The sequence below is a fragment of the Charadrius vociferus genome, unplaced genomic scaffold (assembly GCF_000708025.1).
Source record: "Charadrius vociferus isolate BGI_N301 unplaced genomic scaffold, ASM70802v2 scaffold129, whole genome shotgun sequence".
Classification (NCBI taxonomy): Eukaryota; Metazoa; Chordata; class Aves; order Charadriiformes; family Charadriidae; genus Charadrius; species Charadrius vociferus.
The window spans coordinates 3,331,139-3,358,805 of record NW_009661374.1 but is presented as its reverse complement, the minus strand read 5'-3'; the positions used below and the strand labels follow the sequence as shown (position 1 = coordinate 3,358,805).

The following is a 27,667-nucleotide window of genomic DNA, read 5'->3' as shown; positions in this document are numbered from 1 at the left end:
TGGGATGATGGAAATATGAGCTAGATTAATCCTGACTTCTCCAAAGTAACAGAAACTCCAGGACTCAACAGGGTCCTCCGCAGCCGCTGTATATTCAGACAAGCCTGCATCTGGCATCAATGGCACGAAAGCCCACGTTCTCTCTGCATCTAATGCACTGTGACTTTGGCAAAGTAGGCACACTTATTTTCTTCCCTAAACCTCTGATCAGCTTTCCCTGATCTCTTTTCCATGGTGGAAGGTGCATAAGAGCAGGGGGTTGGTTGTACATCTTGTTTTAAAGCAACTATTGCCTTTTATATCTCATGCTGTGCATATTAAAACTTATGCCATTTGATATTCAAAAGCTGATTCGAATACCTTACTGTGAGGATTTCCCAAAGTGCTCTGACAGATTTGCTCTGTCTCTTTTTCTCTTTCTTTCTCTCTTCTTCACCAATTTTTTTCACTTTTATGCCTATGTGCTCTCTACTGACAAGCTCTCAGTCAGTCAGCTGGTTGGTTGGATTGGCTTTTTGATAGAGAAGAATCAGTCCAAGAAAAGACATCTTTAAATTAAATACTTGGTGATCTACGCTTAGTGATATTCAGGGGCTACTCAGGGGTTTCAGTGTCCAGGAAGTATTTAAGCCATGTTTGCCAGCGTATTGTCTCCTCTAATCAGGCACAGTTTTATTTTGATCTAATGAAGGCACATTCTTCGCTACCCCTAATAAAATCTGTATCCAGAGGCTGTAGAGCACATACTGTCGCAATTAAGTTTGCAGTAAACTGTTTGCTAAAACAGCAAACTGCCAAGAAGGGGCTTCCAAGCTAGAGAATTTACACAAGTCTTGCCCTCTCTTTATTTGCTCTTGAATATAAGCCTGCCTGGGCATCCAAAAGCCAGGGAACAGGTGGAGAAAGAGGTCTACTGGGCAGTGTCCCACCTCCACTGGGCTGATGGTGCTGGTGAGGCAGCGCACACTCAAACGGTGCACAAGGCTCAAAGGACAGAGAGCGGACTTGTGTGCCTGTGTTTAGGGCAACAGGGCTGTGAGCCAGTAAGGATGTTACGGAGCCAACATGCAAGTGAAACAAAAGTTACTAGGTGTGTGCTGTCTCAAAAATAGTATCTATATAGGTGTGTGCGTGTGTGAGTGCATATATGTATTTTTATATATATGTATACATAAATATATATAAAGTATACATGAACATCTCTATATAAATATATGTACTTTTATATCTTTGCATATACTATGAACAAACACACATTTGTATTTATTATTTATGCATATATGTGTATGATCAAAAGGAAGCCCAGAAGGCTATACCCAAAGTTTCACAGTGCCAGCACACTTCACCACAGAAAAATGAGTCATCAACATGTTGTCACAGAAAATAAAAAATCATGCTGCTTCTCACCTTCTCTCATGGGATAAACCCCAAACTGAATGGGGACTTGGATTTTTGAAACACTGTTTTCCTCCCATTTATTTTAATTGCTTGGGAAACAAACTCATTGCCATACAGTGGGAGGTCAAATCCATAGTTGGTCTTAGAATCACTTATAAAACTTTTTCTCCCTGTTCAGGCTAAATCCAAAGGGATTTAACCTGCCCCGGGGAGGGGAGGTGGTGGCACCATGGGGAGGTGCTGCCTGGCACTTCAGAGACAGGTGGGATACAGCCTCTGCCCCAGGCACCAAACAGAGCCCTGCAGGGGATGGTGCCTGGGTAAGGAGCCAGCTCTTATTTCCATCGGGGCTTATCATGCCCATCTTTCCACAGAGGCTGGTCTGAGGGAAACTCTAGGTTGCGTAAAGGAGCAAGTTCAGGAAGGACTTGGTGGAGATCTGGCAGGCAAAAATTACACCCATCTCAACAGAGATGGTCTTTTTGTTTGTTTTGAAGGGTACCATCCCAGCACAGGCTACCATGCTACTGAAAGCAAGAGAGACCCTGAATCCTCTCTTAGTGAGGCCCTTGCTGGGATAAGCCAGTAACTGGGGAATGATCCAAACTCCCAAAGATTTAATGATTAAAAACTCATTTGGATGGCACTATGTCCAACAGCCTTCCATCTCCCTTCCCCAGCTTTCTGTTTTTACTGTTGCACTGAAACAGTGACCATTATTTTAGACAGTTGTAATCATAATCATAGACAACACGACTCTTTATTCAAAATGACTTCTACATTCCACCAGGACTTGCTCAAGGTTTGGTTTGTAGGTGGTGGTCTGGCTTCATTTCTACCTAGAATATACTTTGGACAATATTTCCAGTTTGGGCGTAAGCTCTGAGAGAAGCAATACTCTGCAAATTTAACAGAGGTAAAAATTCCTTTTCATTCTTATGCTTGTTAATTAAAGCATTTTTACGTTTGGTCACTGAAAAACAACAACAACAAAAAATCACCTGCCAGAAGAACAACTTGGTGTAGTATATGTAAATATATAAACCATCCAGATGTGAGCTTGGCTCTCTGCTTTCCCTCTGCTTCCCTTCATAGCAAAAGGAAAAGCAAGAGTGGTACCTTCAGGTCACATTCATCAGGTCAGCCCTTTAAAATTATGAGGACCTGATCATTACTTGACTGGTGAGACGTTGCCAGTTACCGGCGTCGTAAAGACGTAGTAAATTCCCATCGTGTTTCACATCTCCAAGCCAGGCTGCAGGTCATGAGGATTACTGGGTGCAACAGTGCAGTAGTTTGTATTTACTACCTGGTAATAACACACTATGGACCACAGCCTGAGCTTATTTACATGGGTGTCAGCCCAAAGTAGGCTCTTGGTGCCACTGGATTGAGACAAGATTTACACCCCTGTAACCAAGAGAAGAATTTGGCCCTAAATTATGATGTAGTTAAAGACACCGTGTTTCTGAGTTGTGGAGAATTGTTTACACCCACACAAAATATGTCGTAAAATGCCATTGCGCTGATTTGTTAGAGTGTTAGACCCAATTTGCTCAGGTGTAAATAACTACCCGGTGGGTGGCATAATATTTGCATCCCGTAACTTAAGGCATTGCTGTCTGCTGCAAATCAGTCAGGCATCAGGATTCAATATCCTCCTGGGAGCAGAACGGATGCTCCTGGCCTGGAGAAAGTGATGCAATAGCAGATTGCTAATGAGGGGGAGTTCATGGGGAGTGACATACACAGAAAAAAAAATTGAATATATTGTGTATACTTTCATTACCCAACCGGTTATTTTTTTGCAGCTGAAATCTCGTGTCCTGATGACTCCCTTAGCAATCTCTCCACCGAGAAGCACACCGGAGCCGGATATTAGTTCAATCCCCCAGGATGCAGCTACGATACCCAACTCGGCCACCCCACAGGCTCTTACAGGTACCCAGCCTCAAGTGCTCTTTGGCAAAGGGGTGTGCAGAAACCACGGTCTGGCAGTGAGATGCTGTGTTTTCCAGATCAGGCGGAGGTCGTGAAGATGGGATGTTTGCAGATTAGACTGGTAGCCAGTGACAAAGAACAGAGATGTTCTGCAAGACTGTATTTTGACTGCCATATGTCAATTTAGTGGAGATGTCAGATCCATTCCTCTTCAAATGTGGACATCAACATCCCATGAATGCTACCATTTTATACCCGACACTTACCCCATCAAACGTGTTGCAATGACCAGACTAAACCCCGGTGTGAACATGAAGCATCTGTTACAGCTGTGGGGAGAAGGATGCAGGAGTCATGGTCTGACTGTACACAGGGTTACCAGCACATAAACCCCAATGCCTTATCATAGCAGCAGACTTGGTCATTTCTGACTGTAGTCAGGGAAAACCCAGCCTTGTCCTTTTTTTGCTTGTATTACCAGAAGTAACATAGGTCAATGTTTTTAAACTGATGTAAATGAGAAGAAAATCAACAAGACAGTTGATTTACCCAGAGGTTTCAGCAGAGAAATGGATTAGATAACATTAGAATCTAAACACAACACATAAATCCCATTATTTCTTAGCTGGGATGCACAGAGGAGAAGTTTTCCATCTGCTCTGGTAGCAGAATGATACTAAACGTAGCGATGATGACAATAATAATATATTTTATTCTCATTTATCCCTTCACATGTGAAGACTGCAAAGCACTTGGCAAACATTAGCTGAGGAGCATTTCATAACGCTGCCCTGAGAGGTGTGCCCAGTGCCACTTCTGGAGGGGAACAGGGAGGCACAGTCCACCAGCCCCACCAGATCTCTGGGGTGGCCACAGAGGCAGAGACTCCATGGGTCATTTTGGGCTCTGCAGATGTGACACCCTCACCTCCAGCTGCCGATCTCCATGCTGCCAACACCTGCTCTCCCAGCACCTTCCCGACAGTGCATGGAGGCTCCCACCAGAGCAGGGTTTGCAGGAGGTGGAGGCAGGCTCAAGCCAACTTTTATATCCCTGCCTGCACTAAAAAGATCGTAGAGATCCCAGCTCCCCAAAAAGGGACCTAGCACGGTGCCTGCAGGCTGCGGAGTGCCTCCCACAGCTAATCCCCAGACAAAACTAGTGGCTTTTAGGAAAAAAGCCACATCCTGCAGATTTGGCGAGTTTTGGCAAAGTGTCACACCGGGAAGGCTGCACCCTGACAGCCCCCTGCAATTCATGCATGTTGCTGCTGTCTTTCAGTGCATTATCCCTTTTTTTGTTTGGCACTTGGAAGGTGTAAAGTGCTATGTAATGATAGGTATGATTGCTATTATCCTCCTGTTTACCCAGGATATACTGCTTGAGCCCCTTCTGCTCTTCAGTGAGAGATGGGATAGCAGAGTGCGCTGTGACAGTCGCACTAGATTTTCATTACGGTGATGCAAACTGTAAATTATTTCCAACTTTACACAGCTGTCATCATGTCCTCCACTCCGCTTGATGGTTTTTTTTGTCACATATCTGATTTCTGTCAGAGGATAATGTTATATTGTCTGAGAGATGACAGCTCGAGCACTCTCAGCCAGCTATTATAATACGTCTCACTTTAGCCTGACTTTAGGCTGTGTCTTAGTCACCCCTAGTTACCACAGCATTACCTCCGCTTCCTCCAAGATGCAGTTAGTCTCAGCCAAGCCTAAAATAAGTAAATGCTAGCAAGAGGAGCACACTCATCTTTTGGCTATTGCCAGCAGGCCTGGTGGCACGTAGGAAAATAGCCTTTGCAGGCAACAGCCTAGGAGAGGAGGCATGCAGGGCTTGGCTGCGGAGAGGCTGGGACATCCCTTGCAGAACCCCTGTGTGGCACAGTGTGGTCCCAAACGGGGATTTAGCACTGAATATGATATACAGTTTCCCTCGAAGCGATGCAGTTTGTGGGGTGCTGGGTTGGACGTGGGGGTCAGGAAGCTCCCAAAGATGCGGGGTCTGTGCCATCGCACTGTGCAGCTCAGCGCAGCATAAGCCTCCCGAAATTGCAGCTGCGTTAAGGTCAGAAGCAGCAAGGAGCCAAAGTCTCCCAAAACTCAGCTCAGAGCAGTGTTTCTCAACGGGCTTCTCAATGAAGTAGTCTAAAAAAACATTGAGAAAATAAATAAACAGACAAAGCCACCTCAGGCTGGAGTTTACCCATTGCTGTAAGGACACCCCTGCACTCCCTGGGCAATTTTGCTGGTCACCAGCTGCATGGATGAGGTAGTCTGCAAGAGAGCAGACCCCAGGCACACACAGGGGGTCTTCCATGAGCTTCTTTGGTTGCATGTCGCTTATCCTCACGTCCAACACGGAGCAAAAGCCCAAACTCATCTCACTTCACTTAGGCAATGGGTGATTAGCATCAGTAAGCCTGGCCGTGCCATCGCAAATGGCAGCCCTTCACCAGTGAAGGGAAGAACCAAATGGAAATGTATAAAGCTTGGACACTCTCAGGGCCATTTTGTAACAACCTTGTTGGGATTTTGTGCCTGCAGTCTGCATCTACGTCAACAAACAAGCGAACCTGGGGCCGTACCTCGACAGGAAAAAAGTGCAGCAGCTGCCAGAGCACTTTGGGCCCGAGAGGCCATCGGCGGCGCTGCAGCAGGCTGTGCAGGCCTGCATCGACTGCGCGCTCCAGCAAAAGGCGGTCTTCTCGCTCATCAAGCAGGGCTACGGAGGCGAGATGGTGTCAGGTAAGGGGTTTTGTGGCCAGTTGGGAAGTGCTTAAAATTGTAAACTGATCATAGAACCACAGAATCATAGAATGGTTTGGGTTGGAAGGGACCTTAAAGATCATCTATTTCCAACACCCTTGCCATGGGCAGGTACACCTCCCACTAGACCAGGTTGCTCAAAGCCCCATCCAACCTGGGCTTGAATGCTTTCAGGGATGGGGCCTCAACAACTTCTCTGGGGAACCTGTTCCAGTGTCTCACCACCCACACAGTAAAGAATCTCTTCCTAATGTCTAATCTAAATCTGCCCTCTTTCAGTTTAAAACCATTACCCCTTGTCCTATCGCTACACTCCCTGTTAAAGAGTCCCTCCCCATCTTTCCTGTAGGCCCCCTTTAGGTACTGGAAGGCTGCTTTAAGGTCTCCCCGGAGCCTTCTCTTCTCCAGGCTGACCAGCCCCAACTGTCTCAGCCTCTCCTCATAGGAGAGGTGCTCCAGCCCTCAGATCATCTCTGTGGTCCTCCTCTGGACTCACTGATCCCCAGTCCCCAGTCCTAGCTGTCCCGTTCACATCGGCAGGCTGGCAACCAGCTTTGAACACCATTTATGCCTTTGTAAAATGAGCCACTGTAGGAATTGCCGTGGCATCAGATTAAAACATATCGGTAAAGGGCATTGCAGCAGTGATTCCAGGGAGGAATAGGACTAGTTCCAGAGTCCTGTGCTTACTGCTCTTTGAAACAGTCCTGAGTCCAGGCCTGTCAGCTGAGTTGATCATGCAGTGTACAAAGATGAGCAGTATTGCAAGCCCACTTCATGACGCATGTTGCCACCATGTGTTGCTCTAAAGCAAAATTTGCACAGAGTTCAGCTGCTGATGTGTCCTCTGCCTGCAGTTCATGAGCCAAATCCGCTCTCAGCTGTAGGAATTGCAAAAGTCCCATGGCAATTCCTCCTACAGCAGGACTATATGAATATATCAGAGAGAATAAGAGATCAGAGGGAACTTCCCAGGAGCTCCTCATCTTCCCACAGTGGCACTTCTCGCTGTGTCCCGATGAGTCTCCTATGTTCCATGCTGAATCCCCTGCCCTGTCTCCCAGACTGAACATGAACTTTTCTTTTAATCCCAGCAGGAGTTTTGTGTCACAACATTGTTTTAGCACACAGGGATGCAGTGGGAATGGGACAAGGATGGGAATATGGGAATGAAGCTCTCCAATGAGCTGCCGCTGTTGAGTCAGGCACAAACATGAAGCCAAGGACTGCAAATCCAATCAGTTTTGCAGGGACCACAGCAGCTCAGCTGTGCCACTGGGACCCCCTTGTGTGGGAGCCCAGGCTCTGGCCCATTTGGCAGCATATAAATCCTGCTTCCTCCCTCTCCTCTAGTTCTCTCTAATCACAGGTGTGCCTTCCCTAAGGATCATCAGAAATACTCTAAGAATGATCCAGATCTGTTCACAGAAACATGAGACCAAAGAAATTATTGCAAAGCTTCATTTTTGCCTGGTTTGTGCTGCATATGTGATTTTCATTACAAGCAGAAGAGTCACGTTGTGCACCAAGCCTGCCAAAGCCCTTGGTCACAGTTCCTCTGAGCTGGCTCAGCTTCAGGTACCTGAGCTAAAAGCACCTGGTCAATATTGCTCCCAACTTCATGCCTTTTCTAATCATTGAGGAGGGGTGAATGGCCTCCTAGTCATGGTGTAGCTCTGAGGTTGCAGCTGTCTCTCAGCTCAGCAGCAGCACAGACAGTTTTTTAACATGGGCTTTCCAGTCTTCCCATGGCTTGGCTCACAGGTGCTCAACCAGCTGTGGAGCATGATCCCTTACAGAAGATCAGACCAGCAGGAAATCTCTGAAGTTATTCCAAAGATTATAAATCTAAGATTACAATTTATACTCTTTTGTAGTGACTGGAGGCTGTAGGACTGGAAAAATCCTTCCAGGTGGTAGAGTTCAGGCAGCCATATCATATATTCGTCCCTGCAAACCTGTTGACACCTGAATGTGTCCTGCTACAATTGATCCTGGTGGGTCTATTGTGACCCCTCCACCTCTCTCATGGCTGGGACCTATGCCCTTTTTGATTCTTGGCTAAATATATTCCCTGACAGCTTTGTCCAGGAATTTTAATTGCTCTGCTCTCACCCTTGAGTTCAATCTCAGATGTATTTCTAAAGACCAGTGCTCATCCTGCTAGGCTGAAATATGCAATTTCTTTCAGGTCCTCTCTGCATTGTGAGGAAGATCATGGGATTAGTGAAAGAAGTGTAAGTGTCTTCCCACAGCCCCACATAGCAGAGATGGTGATGGCTGCAGTGCCACAGGGAAACTTTCTCATCCCTGAACATCGCTGTGGCCTGTCTGTGCACCTTTTCAAGTGTGAATTCACCCTTCTCGAGCCTGGATGACCAGAATGGTGCCTATCAGTCCAGCTCAGGTTTCACCAAGACTTTATATAGTGGAATTGGCACTCCCTTGTCTCTCCTGGAAATGCTTTGTTCAATACCTCCTTGAAATATATCTTACTTTTTCATTGCTGTGTCACCTTGGTGGTTCATGGGCATCTGGTAAGCCTATCCCACCATTTCTCCTCCCATCAGGTCATGTTGAACCCCCTCAAAAAATTATGGATTGCCATGTACTTTCTAGTATTTTTTCCCACCCATTTTTATTATTGCAGAGCTCAAGATCAGCCAGTCCTTTCTGTGTGATTTCCCAGTACTCCATTGATAATGCCTTCTAGCTTACAGCATCAACAACACCTTTTTGTGCCAGCATGGACCACCGCTGGTTCCTCTCCATTGCTTGGGGTATCCTGCCAGCAGAGCCTGTTGCTGTCTCCTGACCCACCTTCCGAATGCAATCATTTCCAGTTTAATGAAAGATTTCTCATACTTTACTAAATGCTGGATAAACCACAACTACCATCCTTCCCTTGCCTATAAATGCAATTAAATCAGTAAATAAAGATCCATGGTGAAGCTGGTAGCCCTCTCTTCAGTACATCCCTGGTACCTTTTGTTCATTCACAGCCATGTCTTTAATTCTTGTCTTCCCATTATCTTTTAAAACCTTGGGTATTGCTGAAGTCAGCCTAATAGCCCATCATTGGCAGATCACTTACTTTCCCCTTCCTTAGACCAGGATATCATAACTGCCTCCTTCCAATCATACAATGCAGTTTTTAGTTGGATGCATATATTAGAAATCCTTGCACTGCTGGCCATGCCAGTCAGCATCTTTCAGCGCTCCAGGGGGAAGGTGATCTGGGTCATACAAACTCAGGTCCTTAAGCTCCTCCAGTTTGCTTTGTACTTCAGGTGGGGTAATTATGCAAAATATTTTAAGACACACAAACAAATACGTGAAATCTTTTCCCCTGCTCTCATTCTTCCTCCTGCCGTGCATCCCCAGGTATTGAATTGTTCCTGCTTGCTTTCCAGTGTCAGCTTCTTTTGAGGGGAAGCAGCATCTCCTGAGCCTGCTGGTAGTGAACAGCATCGGGTACGTCCTGCGCTTCCTGAAGAAGCTCTGTCGCAGCCTCCTGTGTGACAATCTCTTCAGCAACCAGCCTTTCCAGCAGTACAACGCTGTGTCGGAAAGCCCAGAGGTGTATGAAAACAGACAGATGGAGGCAGGTAGGCTGCTTGATTGACTTGAGCTCCAGATTTATTAGGGCTGAAGAAATAGCTGTCTTTTTTTGGTCCTGTACTGTATATACTAGAGGACTGCAGGTCCCCATGGGACCTTTCCAAAAGGAGGGAGAGGGCTGACTTGCAATATTTTTTCCAGTGACTTCAGAGGAGGCTTTTGGGTGAAAACCACTGTATTGAGGAGCCCCAGCTGTGATAGGGATAATTTTTGATTATTTTATATGTCTTTGTTTCTTTTCCTAAGGAAACAAGGCTTGTGCAATCCTGTTGTCCTTGTTTCTGTCAATTCTCTTCCATAACTTTTGGCCTCCTCAACGATACCTGGCCCTGCGGAAGAAGACTCAAAGGGATTAAGTTCCTCCAAGTTTCAGGAAGGCAGGAAGGTAGTGGGGAAATTGCTCCCTTCATCAACTCAACCACCATATTAGTCACTGAAGGATCCCCACCAACTAGCAAACCTCCTCTGCTTGTGGACCTGCTGCAAAGTGGTCTTGGGGACCGATCATCCCAACCAGGTCTTGCCTGTCCCCGCTCCCCAGGACCCTCTGCTCGTGCACTCCCTTGGCTTGTTGGCTGCAGCGAGAAGTGGGAGGCCAGGTGACAACATGGACTGCAGCCCATGCTTTGGGGTCATCTTGGTGTGAATAGGAAATCACTGCTGTCACTGGTACGCTCTTACCCAGCACTGCCCCAGTGCTTCATTACTTGTGTATTTCTCCACTTGCGTGCCGCTTGTTTTAAGGATCACCTGCAAAGCAGCATGGTGTGCCTTCGCCCAAGGGGACCTCTTACCTGGTGAGAGGAGAAAGCTGCTTGCAGCAATGCAGTTTAAGGTCACTGCTGTTAGTGTAAACCCAAGGTAACATTATCAGCTGTAGTGCACTCAGCTTGGATCCTGATCTGTCATCTCCACCCGTGAGTGTAAACCTAAATGAGAATTGGAGACTGCTAAGGGGTTTACTTTCCTACTTGCAGGAGCATTTCTGCTAGCTTAAAATGCCTGTGGGCACTAGCAAGATTCCTGCCTTAGTGCTTGACCGTGTGGGGCAAAGCCTGGAGGGGCTGTGGCACAGGGCAGATGCACCTGAGGACAGTGGTGGTCCAGAGAAGCACCAGATTCCCAGGTGGGCAGCGTGCCTGGGCTTCCTTCTTGCCCACACCCTGGCGTACTGGGATGGGGTGCTGGCCCTGCACAGCCCCTGTGGAGCTGAGACATGCCTGCATCCCCCATCTATGATCAGTGGCCGAAAAGCTGCCCTGGGGCACTGCTACAGACATTGTAAAAGTTAGTTTAGAAAAAAAGAAAGATGCAAAGTTATGGCCTTGAACCTCTGTTTCACCTGCAGGCTTCCTCCTGGCTTAAATTATTGTTCCTTCTCTTTTATTAACAACACTGTGGGTGTTTGGGGAGCACACTGTCTCTCATGCATTCAGTTTAATGGTAGCTACATGCTGGCAGCTGAGGTGTTTTAGTGTCCACAATTATGATCCACAAATTGCTTGTTTGCCAGGAAGACCCTAAGTGTGTGCTTCACACACCAAAGCTGGGAGTGGAGAAATCACCTTTTTGTGCAAAGAAATGCATCTGCCACTCTTACACATAGGGGAAGAAAGGCAGGAACCCAGACTGAAAAGCAGTATCTTTTTTCCTCTGGACTAGGACATTTGCAGCAACCTGAATGTTTCTGAGAGGTCAAGGGATTTCTGTAGCACTGAGAGAGTGCCCCACAGGAGGCCTGGCATTTGCTTTTGCATTTGCATTTTAATTTGCATGTACATTTGCATTTACTTTTGCACAGCAAGGCTGTGTGTGATGGAAGGTAACTCCACAACCGGAGTTTTTACAGTGGCTATTACACTCTGAGGCTCTCCGCCCCTACATCAATGCAGATGTCCCTGACTCTCTTCCCACTGACTCTGCCCAGCCACTAAGGAAGCGGCAAAGTATTATTTTTGCCCAAGACCAGGCAGAGCCCATGAATGTAGGGAATGCTTCTCTTCCCTGGCTCTCCCGCTGCTGGGGGGCAATTAATAGCCCCCCTGGAGGCAGCATGGGCTGGGTAGCCTGAGCTAGTCAGGGCTAGTGCTGGCCTGGACTCTCCTCCCCTCTAACTGGGAGTGGGATGGGGGAAGAGGCAGTGGCTCTTGGGGCTTTTATATCTCCATAACCAGGAGCACTGTGGTACAGTGGAGAATACGAGCTGTGAAATAGCTGAGGGCAGTGGTTATACACAGGGTTAAAAGTACCCCACCAGGCACCAGTGGAATAACTGCAGTTCTGGGGCTTGAGCCACTGAGTCTATGTTTAATGCTGCATTGCCTAAATCTCCTTCCATCTCCCTGGGAGCCAGCGTTTCTCTGCAGCAAGGTCAGCACAGGGGGGACCTCTGCTATGCAGAACAGAGACGGGGTTTTCCTGTAGTGGAAATAATAAGGAGGACAGTAGGAGCTCTACTCACAGATACGTCTGCAAGGGTGCCTGTAGGGATAGAGCTCGCATGGAAAGAGCAGGGCCATAATAAAGCACTGCAGGAAGCCATGTAAAGCAGCCACATTTTTCATTGTTTCTGTTCTCCAGCTTGTAATTGACATGTTCGTTCTTTTAAAATCCTGTGCTTTTCAGCCCCTGTGTACCAATGAATTTAATACATGTATTGACTTTGGTGCAGTTACTCTTGATTTACACTGGCAGAAATGAGAAGAGAGGCCGGCATCGTGTCCAGTCATATTAATCCACTTACACTATACAGGAGTCACCTTTTAACCTTGCTCCAAAGCACATGCCCCTAAGCCATTATTCACCTGTGCTCACAGCAAACTGCCAGATGCTAATGGCTGTGTACAGGCCAGGTGGGATTTGTTGATATATGCATATATCACTTACAACGATGTTTTACGTGTCTTAAAAGTACGCGTTCACCGGGCTGCACCCAGCACTGGCCTCTGCAATGAGCCTTGTTGGCTGTGCATTACCGTCCCTGCACCTGAGCCCCCGTGCTCTGCCTGTCCTGCCAAAGCCTCTCACACCAGCACCCGGCAGCCCTGCACATGGGGCGAGGGTCCCTCTCCAGCCCTCTGCCAAGGTCAGTGGCTTCACCGCCCTGGCACATCTGGGGACATACTCCATGGCTTTTTCTCAGCTGTGAGGGGAGTTTCTGGCTCATGCGAGTAATCTGTGGGGAGCAGCTGTGGGATGACTCCCAGGACTTCATGTGGGAAGTGCCTGGCTTCAGGTCTGTATTACAGCAAATCCTGAGATGTTACCTGTCCCCACAGCACCTGGGTTCAAAGCATCGTGGAGCTGCACCCAAAAATTTTCCATGAGAGTGGTAGTGCAATTTGAACTAAAATGATAGCAAGATCTGGGTGAACTCTGCAGAAAATGCTGTGAAGTGTGCCAGGGGCTACACGGATGGGAAGCCAACAGGCATCCTGTGAAGTGCCTCCATCCACACTCTGCATTCAGCTTTCATTAGTCCTCCCATGCAGAGCTAATGGAGGCTTGGATGTAAGCATGGGAAAGGGACATTTCTGGAACACCTACATACTGTTGACATGCACCTACGCAATGTTAGACTGTTATTTTTCAGAGGAAAGCCTGTTTGCTGTAAAACTTCTTGCCAAGCTGATGGCGGGCACAGAAATTGATGTAGTTTCTTTTATGTGGGAAGCATCAAACCTGATAAGCATCTTCTTCTTTCCCCTTTCAGTCAATGCTTTCCTTGCTCTTTCTGTCCCGAACCTTGTGTTTTGGTTATTTTGTGCTATTGGACAATTGCTGTGCCCCATGCAGACTACGACTGCATGTAGCTGCAGCAAATCTTTCTTTATGTGAGGACTCCTGTAGCCACCCTGTATCCTCGTCCTCACCAGGAGGCACAACAACAAGGTCTGTGAATAAGGTCCCCAGCCTTGCTTCTCTCCCCACAGCCAAGTCAAATTTATATGCGTAGATACCATATGGTGTCCCCTACCACTGTCTGCAGGAGAACAGCACCTCTTCTCGTGGCAGTGGCTGGAGGTAGGGCCCCATATGGAGGCAGAAGCACAGCAAGAGGTAGAGGTACCCTATGCTACATCAGTGTCTCTATTATATACGAAGGTGAGCTCTTCCTATCTACAAGCGCTTGAGAAGCTCGTATGAGAAGTGCTATAGCAATACGCTATAAGAGTGTGACCGGTAGGCAAGACACTAAGCTGGGAGCTGGATTTTGTCATAGACTTTCCCACTGATTGTGTGGGCAAGTCACCCTTCCTTGCTGTGCTTTTATTTGAGCATCTGTCCAAGGAGGGCAATAATTTTTGGCACCATGTGCAAAGCCCTTCAAAAACAGCTAGGAAAAAAAGAATAACATGATAGAAACCCACATATTACTACAATCAATATTTTCTGTTCCAAGCACCAAATAAACAGCAGCTCAGAAATTTCAAGCCCTGAGAGGGCAAGAAAAATGTTGTCTTTCCCCTTTCTAGTACCATGGCTTGTTTAATCTTGTCTTGTTGCACGCTATGAGGAACAGTGCTCCTGGCTTCTCAGCACACTCAGAATAAATGGCTTTTACGGCTATCAATAGCTTCGGCTCTCTTCAGCATTTAATTACCTGCAAAGGCCATTTATTGCCTCATATATTCTTCTACCATGAACATTATCCTTTAAACAATAAATAAAATATTAAGGTCACTCTTAAAGAGGGAGCAGAGGAACTGCACAAGCCATCGAGCCACAGCAAAGTCTAATATAAAAAGTTTGTCTGATCTTTGGGGCTTTTGAATTGTCAGCAGAGCCTGCAGTAGAGGAGAGAAAGAGTGGGGTGGCTGCAGGCATTTCTTCCTTCCATGCATGAGTCTGTGCATCCCTCAGCGGGCTGGGTGCCTCCTCCCTCTCCAGACCCGACTCAGCCGGCCCTAGGGCAGGGCATCCCACCGAGGACCCCCCACACTGAGGTCCTGCCTGCAGCTGGAGCACCATCCCCGGGACTGGTTTCCTGAAACGAGGTGTCCAGGGTGGTAACTCTGTGGCAGAGCAGAAAGAGAGGCAACTGCAGCTGGAGCTGCACGCTGTCATTCAGAAACCTGGGGAAGGACAGGAACAGTTTAGGATGGTAAAAGAGGTAGGAAGTAAAAGCAGGAGGGTGAAAGAAAAGAGACAGTCAGGCAATGCTCCTCTGGAGGGGTTTCATGAGAGTGGTAGTAGAGGCTTTAGTATTCAGGTCCTTTAAACCTAGACTAGAAGAAAGTAATGAAATGTACACTAAGGGACAAATCCTGGCAGGAAATAAAATAAGATATGGAAGGCAGAGATGAAGTTCACCTGTGATATCATTTGCCTGCACTCCATAGAACTGGCGGAATTGTATAAATTGACTCTTCTGACCTTTATGCTGTGTGATTACTGTTTGCTAACCCCCAAATGAAGAAAGAGTCCCTTTCTGTTCCTTTAAGTTTATGAAATTATATCTCCTTGTGGATGTTAAGCGATGAAGCTATAAGCAGACACTCCTCCAACAGTCAGCCCAAGGGAAATCCTCCTTCCCATCTCCTGCCGGGCTGTTTTGGCTGTTTTACCTCCATGGTCTTAAGGGGGTGCAAGAAAATCCATCCCTTTTGAAAAGCTACCCTCCAGGGGGTTAGGCACTCTGCTCCCAGCGCCAGCGGTGGATGAGGAGAAGGCCAAATGCCCTTCTGCCTTCAGCCAAAAATGTGCTCAGAGCCATGGCACAGGCACTGGCAGTGCTGGAGATTGCCTGGGCTGCAGCTATAGAGGTTAGAAGACAGAGTTAAGCTATAAAATTGAGTTTAAAGAAGGGAAAAAAGATGCTTTATTTTTCCATGTCAAAGGGTATGCATAAGGAAAGTGGATGAAATGATAGGCGTAAATGCATGAAGCATGATGGATGAGATTATATCCACTGCAGAAAAAAATACCCCTGGGTATAACCATTTAATTCAAGCTTTACATGTGCTGTCATGTGAAGGAAGCATGGACGCTCTTTTAGAGCCTCGGTCAGGCAAATCATGTGCTTGGAACTCTGTTTCAGCTTCAGTTTTAGCTTTAACTTTGTTTTAGCTGGTTAAGACTTTTCCATAGAGCTATATGATTCCTTTAGGACATGTCTGAAGCTAGGAGTCCGGGCTTTGATTTTAAATAGCTTAAATTAAAGTCAAAACAGGAATTTCCATTACTAAACTTTTAAAATATTGATACAAACACATGTGATCCAATATACCCATGTTTCAAGTAGTCAGATGAGCAGGCCACAGGCCAGAACTGACGAAAACCCTACCCCCATCCAAGCGCCATGTGCATGAGCCAGCACGACCCACCAGATTTTTCTTAGATGTGAGGGGGGAAAAAGATGATCCTCGGGATACTTACCTTGTGCTAGTTCAAGCCACAGTAGATAATATCACTTGGGAGCTGCATGTGGTGTGTCGGTATAGGCTCTGATAGCCCACGAAAGCTGTGGGCAATTAGATGTGTAGTTTCTTGCTGCTGGGTTGCTGTCACAGCCAGGGTAATAGGAAGACTGGCTATGGCAGTGGACGGGGCTATGAGAGTCAGCAAAGCCGGCACTTAGTAAGTAAAAGACAAACCAAGAAATGTTTTGGAAGAGAGATGAGCATTTGCTCATGTTTTGTGAATCTGGATGAGAGGGCCCTTGCTTGTGGGACTGCCTGGTACGTGGTGCCGGTGGCAGGGCCTGGGCGTGCACCTCCACGGGAGGAAGCAGAGCCAACTGAAAGTGGGGGGAAGGGAGTCTTGTCTTTAAGCTATTTCTATTCCACGGGTTTCAAAGCAGATTCAGAATTTTTTTTCAGGGGATGTTACTGATTTTTGCTTGGATGTCCTTCAGTTTCTCAGCTCAGTTTTTCTCCTCTCCCATGTTGCTCTCTTTTTTTAGCCTTCTAGATTAAAAGGGTCTTCCTCCTTTATCTGTCTTTACCTTTTGTTTCTCTCTATCCTTTTCCAGTTCACTACAAAATAAATGAAAACCCCCACACAATGGCATTTCCGGTTCCATGGAAATAAAACATCCACTTTTTTTTTCTGGAAAAGTCTTGGCCCCTGTTTAATCAACAGTGCTCCCCAGCTCCTTAGGATTTTTTGTTTGTGGTAATTATACAGAGGACATCAAAGTGCCTTTTGGAAAGTAGTAGCACACCACCTGAAGAACATTCATCTGCTGGCAAAATGAGTGCAGAGCAGGAGATTAACACAATTAAGATAGTAATGGAAGCAAACTGTTGGCAATGGCGTGCCATTTGGTGTTTGTGCTGGGATGGTGCTGGCCATGGGCAGCAACGAGAAAGGTAAGGGTGCAAGGTGAGGAGTTGCACCACCAGCAGCTGGACAAGAGAAACACATCCTCACCTCTCACTGAAAATAAACTGCAAATGGAGGTTTGGGAAATCAGGTACTTTATGGTGGGTTTCTTCATGGAAGAGGTAAGGTCACAGAAGTGATTTAAACAAAAAGCAGCATTGGCTTGCTAGACTTCAGCAGAGAAGCCAAGGTTCAGGAAAATGTAGTGAGGCCAGGGGTGAGTCCTGGGATGGGATTCTGGGGCAAGCCCAGCTTCCCGGTGGCACGGCGGAGTGTAGCACACTGATGTGAAGGGAAACTGACTCTGTGGGATTATGGGGAGAGGAGAGGATAAAAAAACCCCAAAAGGGGGTTCCTAGCTGCTGGGACTGAGATTGGCCAGGGCTGTCAGAAGCAGGAACAGAGAAGGCAGGAAAAGAAAGAATTTGTGAAGGGGAACTACGGCTCTAGGGCCCAGCAGTATTTATATGGCAGAAGAAACCCCAGAAGAAATATCCGAAAGTCCAGCTGAGCTGCAGCACTGGGCAGGGAGATAAGCAAAGACTTTATAAAAGATCTTATACTTATGTATGAACCCATGCACAGGATCATGCTTTATATGTGCTCTACCTAATTTCTGGAGGAGATTATTAGTTATTAATGAGCAAACACAGATTGTTTTGCAGTTACTGCACTTTGCTCTGGACATCTCACTTCTTGTGTCTCAAATTATTTGTTTTTCACACAAAAAATTGCTGTTAAATATTTTAAGCCAGTACTAAGCAATATAATTCAGGGAGATCCATCACGGTGGTAGCAGAACTGAAATGCACTAAGTACTTCAGCTGTGGAGAATCCCAGTATATAACACCTTGAAATTTTCAAATAACACAGTCGTTTTCTTCTAGTCTATTCTATATACAGCTTTTTGTGAATTTTATCAATGCTGATTTATAAGCATACAGAGTACCTTATAAACTACCTGGATAGAAAAGACCCTCTAGGTACTGCTAGAGGCTGGAGAGAGAAAAGATCGATCACAGCCTCTCCCATCTCCCTCTGCCAGTGCGGAACTATTGCTGTGCTAAGACACAAAACTATACAACCCCGATAAATCTACTTCTCATGATGTACACTTTGGTGCAACATAAAGGCAAGGGAGAAGGGAAGAGAATGGAGGAGCAGGTCTGAAATCAGGAGGAAGAGACCAAAGGAAGACTTTTTCTAAAGGCCAAATCCCTGTGTCATTGAAATCCCTTTGCTTTCTCTCATGGGTATGCAGTGCCTAAACAATTTGCCTATGCTGTAAGCTAGGATTAAACCTCTCCATTGCAACACAAGATATTTACTCAATCATCCCCAAGCACTTAAAAAAAAAATCCTCGATGGGTTATTTATACACATGAGCACCTTTTATTATTAAATCTAATAAATTTGTCAGCAGCTAGCTTGTGAATTTACTCTACCTTTTTACTCAGTTTGGACAATAAAACCATGTTGATCTGTTCCCAGCTGGTTTCATTCCCTGGTTCTACTGCATTAAACACAATGTGGCTGTTGTCTGGGCTGCAAACACTCAAGGGAAATCGTTAAAATAATGAAAAAAAAATTGCCTATGCTGAAGTCCTTGTAATCAGGGCAACACTGGATTTTGGAAAATTCTTTAAAAAAATTTAGAGTCTTGATGTTAACTGACTGGCAGCTTCTCCCTGGGGGATTCAGCATTTCAGTTACCACAAAATATTTTTCAGCATCTAGGACACAGCGAGATGATACATGGTGCAGTAAAGCCTCAGACTAAACCCTGGAGAATTCACTGCAGGTTTTACCTCCACAGTGTGACTGGGATTTCAGTGTTCATAATATCTACATTCACAAGTGGATGAGGCTTATTTACATTTTCCTGTTCTCACTGACTAGTACCCCCTCTTTGTCTCCCTCTGTGGATTCAATTGTGTGTTCCTATAACCTATGCAAAAGTTAACACATAGACAGAAAAATGCAAGCATGACAGCCCTGAACTGCTGTCAGCGGACGCCCTGAGCTGCCTGCTTGCTCACTGCCTCTCTGCAGCAGCCTCAGGGATGCTGTGGCTCCTCAGGGATGTGTCTCCATGCCACTCTGCCTTGGCGAGCAGCGAGCAGCTCTGCTCCACTGCCACAAACTGACTGCCTCTCCCCATAATGCTTTCCTTGTCCAGCCAAACCGTGGCAGCCACGGGCTGGTGTGGAAAAGGTCCAGTCCTTGCCCAGCCGTGCGGGCTGCAGATGCATGTACCAGAGAGTGGTGTTGACACTGCGTAGGAATGCCTGCTAAGGGGTGACATCATATTTTCATTGTGCTGCATGTCTGGACGGGCGATGGAGCTAAAAGGAATGGGCTGGTGCTGTAATCTCAGAGTAAATCACAGCAGGCAGAGCTGGAAAGTCTTAATCCATCATAGGAAGCTCTTATCTTTAGCTAGATGTATGCAGGCTCAAGCTACAAGGAAGATAAGGTCCATGGTCCATTTCTTACTGGACAGAAAAGCGTGAGGCTGTTTGGTAGATACAGAAAAAATTATTTTTTAATCTTTTAAGAGATTATGTAAAAACAGAAGATAGCAGTTCAGAACCAAGGCATATCTTTCACACTCTTAAACACTGTTTAGATCTCTGCTCTCTCCCTCTCTGGCTTACACTACGTCAAACTGATGGTTAAACTCACCTAAGTATTTCCTTGTGCATTTCTGCATTTGTTTTTTTTTCACCCGACTTTTATTTTTCCTTCCATGAAGGCTGAGATTCAGGGTTTCTAACCTCCACAGCTTCTTAAAACTGTCCCCTCCTGCTTCCCACCACTGCCTCCCAGATAGGGCAAATGCCATCCTTGTGTGGGGAGCTGGAGCCAAGCTCAGGCACTATAAAATATAGGCAAAGATAAAACCGTACCAGGAGTCTCTTGATAGGATTTTGACACTGTGGCTAGCTCCTCTTAAAATGACTGGGAGATGAGAAAAGGTTGGCCCTGGCTAGGGGAGAGGAGAGGTCTGAGGAAGCTATGATATCATGCTGCTTAAAATATGGAGTTCACATCTGGTCAACCCATTATAGAAAATATATGGTAGCACTTAAAAAGGTACAGGAAAGGGTCAGAGGGCAAAGCCCATCACTAAATGATATGAGGAATAGAAGACAACACAAAAAAGGAAGAGTGGGGGTGGAAAAAAGAAAGAAAGAAATCTATATTGACTGTGAGGAAAAGAAGTCAATGGAGAATTTCATTAGAGCAAATACAAATGATCAAGCATCGCAGGTGGTGGAGTGAAACCTTATGAAATGACATAAAAGTATTGGCCTAGAAGGAAGGACAGTTGTCCCAGGAAGCTACTGGTGTGTAAAAGAGGACCTCCCTCATTTGGGGATCAGTGTCTGGCGTGCTCAGAAGTGGGGGTGTGGGTTTCCAGTGGTGCCCCGTGTTACCTTCACTTGGATGCAGCCGCTCCATGCCTGTGCAGGACATAGCCTGTTAACTGGGAATGGGGACCTTGGTCCCAGTTCACTGCCTTGACCTCAGGCTCTGCTGTTCAAGCGGTAATCTGGGGACAAACCCAGAAGAAGGCGTGGGGGCATCAGGAAAGGGAAAGCTGGAAGAATGAAAGCATGAGATAGATGGAAGCGGAACAACCCGGGAAAGAAATGGCTATGCATGTCAGTGGTGCAGGAGGAGGGAAAATAGAAAAGGGAGCTAGGAAAATAGCTTGCACAATGGGAAAAGAGTGATGCTGCTTGTGTGGGAATCCGGTGTTAGAGAAAGGTCGAGATGGTGGGAATATGATGGAAGAAGCAGTAGGAAGAGATGGTGGGGAAGAACAGAGGGTGGAGGGTGTAAGGGAAAGGAGCCCGAGACAGGTAAAGGCAGAGAGGGATGTAAAATGAGAAGTGATATGGAAGCAGCAGCAGATGAGGAAAGTGGCACAAAACCTGTTTTGCCTGGGAGGAGAGGAGAGAAGGCAGACTAGATCGTGTCTCTGGAGTGCAGAAAAAGCTTTTACTTGTAGGAGAGATTTTAGCAGAATAAGTTTGTTTGAGTTTTTTTTTATGATAAGGAAGAATAAGTGAGAGATTAGATCTGCTCAGGAAAATGTCAGCTAAGGATCATCTTTCCTGGGTGTACGCTCTTCATTTCCTGGTTGAAATTGGTTTTCATTTTATTTCCTATTGCACAATGGGAGGCATAATTTTTTTGTCTTTCTGGAGCATCTCTATTCCCAGATGCTACCAACAGTCCACTGTATGTGTTCTGCATTCACACATGCAGTATACATCCATGTGGCATGCTGTAGTGGCATACAGATGCCACTGAGGCAAAGAACTTCACATGTTACAGAAGTGAGAGACAAAACAAGTATTTTTCTTAACCCTAATGGAGAACTGGGGTCCAGAGACAATGGACAACCTGACCAAGGTCACTCCAGAGGTCTGCAGTAGAGTGGGGATGTGAGCTGCAGGTTCTTGTGCTGCTTTAGCTCTCAGCTTACCCATCTTGAGGAATTTGGCTAGGAACCATAGAAGCTGCTACTTTAAAGAAACTTAGCTAAAGAAATGTGCGTTTTTAAATTGGGAAAGCAGTTGAGTTTTTTCTCTTCTCCTTTGCTTCATTTTAAGATGTGATGGATGTAACAGCCTTGGGCTTTTCAATCCATTTGCCTGTGGACCATTCATGGAAAGGAAAACTATGCCAAAATGGCCTGAGCATCTCAGGGTGGTGAACAGTTGTAACAGAGACTACTGTGTGCAAAGCAAACGCTTGAAGCAGCATTCTCATAAATCCTGCTTTAAAATATTGTGTACTAATTTCTCACTAGTGTGTGCCCTTCTGCTGACTACCTAGAAAATAAAATACACAAGTGTGACAGAATACAGAAGGGCTAAGCTACAGATTTATGAAACTGTTGCATTTTAAACCTCAATAGAGAGTTATGTTTTCTTCTATTGTCTTAGAAAACATGGCCTAATTGGCCAAAGTGGGATTAGTGTGAAAGCCGTACACTTTACAAGGCCGCCTGAGAGCTTACAAAATGCAGATATTTTCATACACATCATCAGTGGAGCCCCAACTCATGCAGCTTCTCTGTGGTACAAACTAACAAGGAGCTGGAGAAATATGAACACAAAGAGCTTCCACAGTCTTTTTTAGTTTTTGGACAGTGAAGCCTGTCCCTCCTGCTGCCTCCTGTGCCACCATAAGAGGCCCTAGATCCCTCATGTGAGCCCTTGCCATGGTCCTCCCCCAACCTCTATGGCTGCTGCTTGGAGTGGAGAAGATATCAGTCATAGGATCAGAGGACAATTCAGGTGGGAAGGGACGGCAGGAGTTCTCTGGTCCAATCCCCTGCCCAAAGCAGACCGAGCTCTGGGATCAGACCAGGTTGCTTAGGGCTTTGTCCTATTGGGTCTGGAAAACCTCCAGTGCCAGAGCCTTCACTGTCTCTCTGGGCAACCTCTGCCACTGCCTCACTGTCCTCACGGGGAAAAGGTTTCTCCTTACATCCAATTTCATTTCAATTTTTGCCTGTTGTCTCTTGTTGTCCTGCCATGCACCACTGTAAATAGCCCGGCTCCATCTTCTTGGTGACCTCTCCATGGGTCCTGTGGGGCTGCTGTTAGGTTTCTACCCCCAAGGTGCATCTCCCCCAGGCTGAACAAGCCCCATTCCCCCAGCCTTTCCTCTCAGGGCAAGTGTTCCATGCCCCAGGCATCTTCACGGCCCTCCGCTGAACTCACCCATTTGTCCACGTCTATCTGCTATCACAGAGACCAATCCTGGATGCCAGGATAGACCCTTGTGGTACCCCACTTTTTACTGGCCTCTAGACAACCCATTAACCACCACCCACTAAGCCTAACCAATCACCTAACCAGTCTCTCACTCATCCGAGCTGTAACATTCTAACGTGGATGCAAGAATATTGTAGAAGACAGTGTTGGAAGCCTTGGTAAGGTCAAGGTAAATGGCATCCACTGCTCTCCCTTTGCCCACAAATCCAGCTGCTTTATGATAAAAGGCAATCAGGTTGGTCAGCCATGACTGACACTTGGTGAACGCATAGGGACTGTGCCTGGTCACCTTTAGCTCCTCTGCTGCTGGGAGGAAAAGGCAGATGTCTTCTGCTCTGAAGCATCCCCGGGGGCTCTGCCTCCCCTCAGGAGCATAATGGATTTCTCCTGAGAGCCCCCCTGAGCCTGCCTGCCTCTTCCCTCCCACATGCAGGTCTCTCCTGGAAGTTGCCAGACTGCTGCAGGGCATGGAGACACGCTCGCTCAAGGTGCACCAACTAGTGCAGTTTTACAAAGCAGCCCACACCCAGTAGGGAGCACAGACACTGACCACACCTTTTAAAAGTGTATGATTTAAAACCTGTAATCACACATACTTGTACGCATCGTCTCCTTTTCCCTAATGCAACTGTGGCTTCCATTTCATCATGAGCTTCTTTTGGTCAGGAGGAGGCTGTTGATGAGTTGCTCTTGTAATCTACTGACTGCTCATGTCAACTTGAAGATCATGAGCTCTGTAAAGGCTTGCTTAGAAACCTGGCTGCTTCCGATGATCTCTGCTCCCCCCTGCCCAATGAAGACAGGAATGACTTTTCACATTCCCAGAACACCTTCCACTGGGGCACATTTCAAACAGTAATGAATGGAGGCTCCTGCTTAGTCTGTGGCAATAGACATCATTACTCCCATTTTGGAGCCCAAAGCAGAGACCTGTGGAATAAATTGGTCTAGATCAAGAAAAGAGTCTTATGCAGGGTCAGGAACAGAACTGACAGCGTCTGGCTCCTTGACACAGTCTTGTAGACAACTCATGGGTGTCCTTCCATGAGGAGATTTCACCTGCGCATGTCTTATTTCATACAGACTACTGAGAGTCTGACATCAGTCAAAAAATCCCTGGTGTCTGCTCACAAATTTTGGAGTCATTTATATCCATAGTAATAAAAGCTGTATGTCATTTATTTAGCAGGGCTCTTTTAATGTGCTGTTTGTTGTTTTGATAGTCTGAGTCTTCTTCATATTGTAATCATATTAACAGAGCATTCTTTTCCTGGAATAAAGAGGTAATGATTCACAAGAGGCATAATTATTCCATGCAGTGCAGGCAGGATGCTGCAGAAAGAGCTGTCTTCTTTATGCGTAAGAGGCTTTTATTGCAAGTGTTCTACACAGTAATTAAATTCCTTTGAATGAGGAGGCTTGATTGGATTTTCATTGGTTTACTGGGAGGAGTCTGAAAAGCAAGGTATTTAGCTCAATTGCTATACAATTTTGGCATCTGTTGGAGGTTAGTGAGAAAGGTTCAGAGTGTCTGATTCCCATTTCTCTTATGCTAGTGTTACATTAGTTGAACTGCATTGAATCCAATTGAATTACACCCTATCTGTATTTGTGTGAGAATCAAACTCAGAAATCCCTGGCAGAAAGCAGCAGGATACCTGAATGCATTCTGTAAGGATCCAAATTATCTAAGGGAAAAAAAAGCCCTACTAACGGAAAGTGACTTGCAGTTGCAAAGGCAAGTGCCCAAAAGTGAGGAAACTTCACATTTACAGCTGTCCTTCAGATTTGTTGTTTGCCTTATGGTGAGTCTAGCCTTGGCCCAGAATGGGATAAAGTTTTAAAAGACAGCAACAAGAAAATGAAAAGTCAGGCTATCATGTAACAAAATTCTGTGCTGTGGCTTGACACACAAGCCAGGATGCTGGCATGGCACAACCCTTGAGTATTTGAGTTGTCAAACTAAATCATGTTTGTTTAACATCAACTCCTCTACACAGCTGCCAAGGTTTTGGGTTTTTTTTTTTTCAAAGGAAAAGAGTAAAAATGTAAATTAAAAGGAAAACTCTATTATATACAGCCTCAACATCTATTAGCAATGCGATTTGGGTCTTGTAGCATAAATTACAGCATAAATTCTTCCTGTTACTCAATAAGGCTACAAAATACGTCAGGAGGAGAGGGTTGCTCAGGCAGAGAAGGAGATGTGCGACACCGCGGGGATAATTTCACCCTGCTCAGATGTCTCTGGAGCGACAGTACGCATGATGAGGAAAGCGGTGTTTTCAACACCCCAAAGAAACATCATGGGGCACTTTCCTAATCCAGGGACTCCCTACCTGCCAGATGTTAACACCATGTTTCACCCAGTGAGAGTGGGAATCTCTGCAGCACAGGTTGCCAGTATTAGGAAGGGTAACGTGAAGCTTTGGATCTCAAAGATGTTTCCAGGGGCTCTGCTCTTCCAGTGGTGGTGGTGATGGTGGTGGTGGTGGAGGAGAGGGTCCTGGGACTGGGTGAGGGGAGGGATGGTTTTGCAGGGAGAATGGCAGTGGGAATGAGGAGGTGGAAGAGCTTTGACTATGTTTTGTGAAGTCAAAAAAGGCAAGTAGGAAGGAGTTTGGATATCAAGGCCTGTTGGTAGGAGATTGGGACTGGCCAGAGGAGGACAATGACACAGACACGGAGGTCTCAGTCCAGACAGTGAAGCAAGACGAACCTGGACATAGGTCTGAGGAGAACTGTGAAAAAAAGTCTGCGTACTGCAAAACCTGGGGCTAGACCTGCCTCATATGTTAGACCCCCAAGCAAAGGGGAATATAATTCTCTAAAATAGGACTGTAAGTGCAAAATTTGGTTTATTGGGAGAAGTCTGAAAAGCAAGGTATTTAGTGCCTACATGGTGTGCACAGTGCAACACAGAGCAGAGAAACCAGAGCAATAGTTTGCAGTCATCCCTGATGCCAGCACACGTCTGGACCGAAGCTGGGTCTGACTGACTCACTCACATCTCTGTCTGTGATAAACCTCAGGTGTGCTCATCAGCCATCAAGCCTCATCTCCTCGTGGGACACTGGGCCTGATGGATGTCTGCAGCTGAGGATATTTTCTGATTAATTTTGGTAACTGCAGCCAGAATGCTTTGGTTTATTACCTGTACTCCCTCCTACTGGCTGCCAGGCATTACGAACCCAACAAATTGCCTGTCCTGTTGTCATCCTCTGCCTTCTTCCTTTCAACTTTCATGTTTTTAAAAGAAAGACAGAGCAAACAATAGCCGCACAGTCTCCCAGTCTCGGTGGTATTCGGGGAGCACCATGAGGCAAATGGGACCTGCCAGTCAGCAGCCCAGAACTTTATGGAGAATATTGCCGTAAGCTGACATGGATGAGTCACATCAAGCCGGTTTCCCTGTTGTGACTCTACTGACTTCTGAGTGGTTGTGCTTCCCTTCATTATTTATTAATTCTCAGCAAAGTTCCCTCCTGCAGCTAGCTGTCTGTACAGAAAGTTGGAAACAGAGCTAAACTTTTTGCCAAAAAAAGGGAATTTTGGCAATTTTCTTTTTTTCAAGGGCTGAATTAAAAATTGGTTCTGTTTTGCTGATGTTTCTTTTGTGTCTTGGTTTCCTGAGCAGAAACAGTCATACCTGAGGACTACCTGGTTGACCCTGCAAACATGAAGCGCTACAGCGTGGATCCTGCTGATTCTGCCTTCGGTTGCATGGGCTCCACGTATACCATGCGGCAGAGTCCCACAGATGGACGTCCTGCTGGAGGATCCTCTTCCTTCTGTAGCCATCGTCCTGCCCAGATATCTTCAGGGGGGCCCTCGTCTACTGGCCTGCGGCATCAGACCTCCAGTCCAACGAGAAACGGGACCTATCTTGAAGGAAACAGAAGTGGTAATATAACATCTTCCATTTAGCAATGTGCGTTGCTATGCTGGTGCCATGCTGGAGTCTTAACTTGCTCCCAGATTCCCAGGAAAATTAGTGAGGTGGGTCTGCGCTGACATCAATCCAGACCACTCACGCTTCCATTTAGAAGGAGAAATAATAACCTCTGTAAACACAAAATCAATCTGTTCATCATTAAGTAAAAAGGTGAATGTTTTCTAATGCTGTTATTAATTATGTAAACATATGTATTATGTATAATCATGTGGCAATCACAACTGTTATTATTGACTTACAGATATAAATATTAATATAGAAGGCATTCCTCCCAAAGAGTGATACTGCCTGCAGGCAGGTACCTGTTGTTTGTGTGACACCAGCTGTGTACAAGATATGATGCAGAGCAAACCCCAATATTAGTGCCTGCCTCAAAGCATTTTAGCAGAAGGTTTTGCTTCCTAGCTGTGTGGCCCATCCTGCCCCTTTAATCATGAACCAAGCCAGATTTTCCTTGAAAAAGACTGCCCAGCAAAACGTATATTTTTTTAAAATCATCCAGCTCACCGGTCAAGGGTCTTTTATCCTTCAGGAAGCAAAGTCACACAAAGTTTATCTGGAAATTCAAGGGATGGCATGGGAACCACTGCATTCAATAACCCTTCTTCTCCCCTTTCCTTGTATTTTTGTCCAGTCACCCTGCTAGGATTTAGGTTTGCTGGGTCAGTCGCTCTGCCCATTACCTATGTTCCTAATTAGCCACAATTTTTTTTTTTCTCTAAAAATGACCTGGGTTCATCAAATGGGTTAGCTAATTCCCTGAACTTCCGTTAACTTTGTCTTTGTTTGCATTTTCCAAGTTCTCCATTAACAGGTCTTTATCAGTCATGATTCGAACAGTGTCTTCACCCCTTACT

The 27,667-nt window shown here is 46.0% G+C and overlaps 1 protein-coding gene across 1 annotated transcript in view; it reads left to right on the top strand.

Moving 5' to 3' along the window:
* Positions 1-27,667, top strand: part of SCML4 (sex comb on midleg-like 4 (Drosophila)) — a 46,233-nt gene that overhangs the window by 4,801 nt on the left and 13,765 nt on the right. The window contains exons 2-5 of the mRNA XM_009893851.1: positions 3,210-3,339; positions 5,889-6,089; positions 9,524-9,718; positions 26,490-26,759. Coding sequence (XP_009892153.1) covers positions 3,210-3,339; positions 5,889-6,089; positions 9,524-9,718; positions 26,490-26,759 — 796 coding nt within the window. The remainder of the gene's footprint in view (positions 1-3,209; positions 3,340-5,888; positions 6,090-9,523; positions 9,719-26,489; positions 26,760-27,667) is intronic.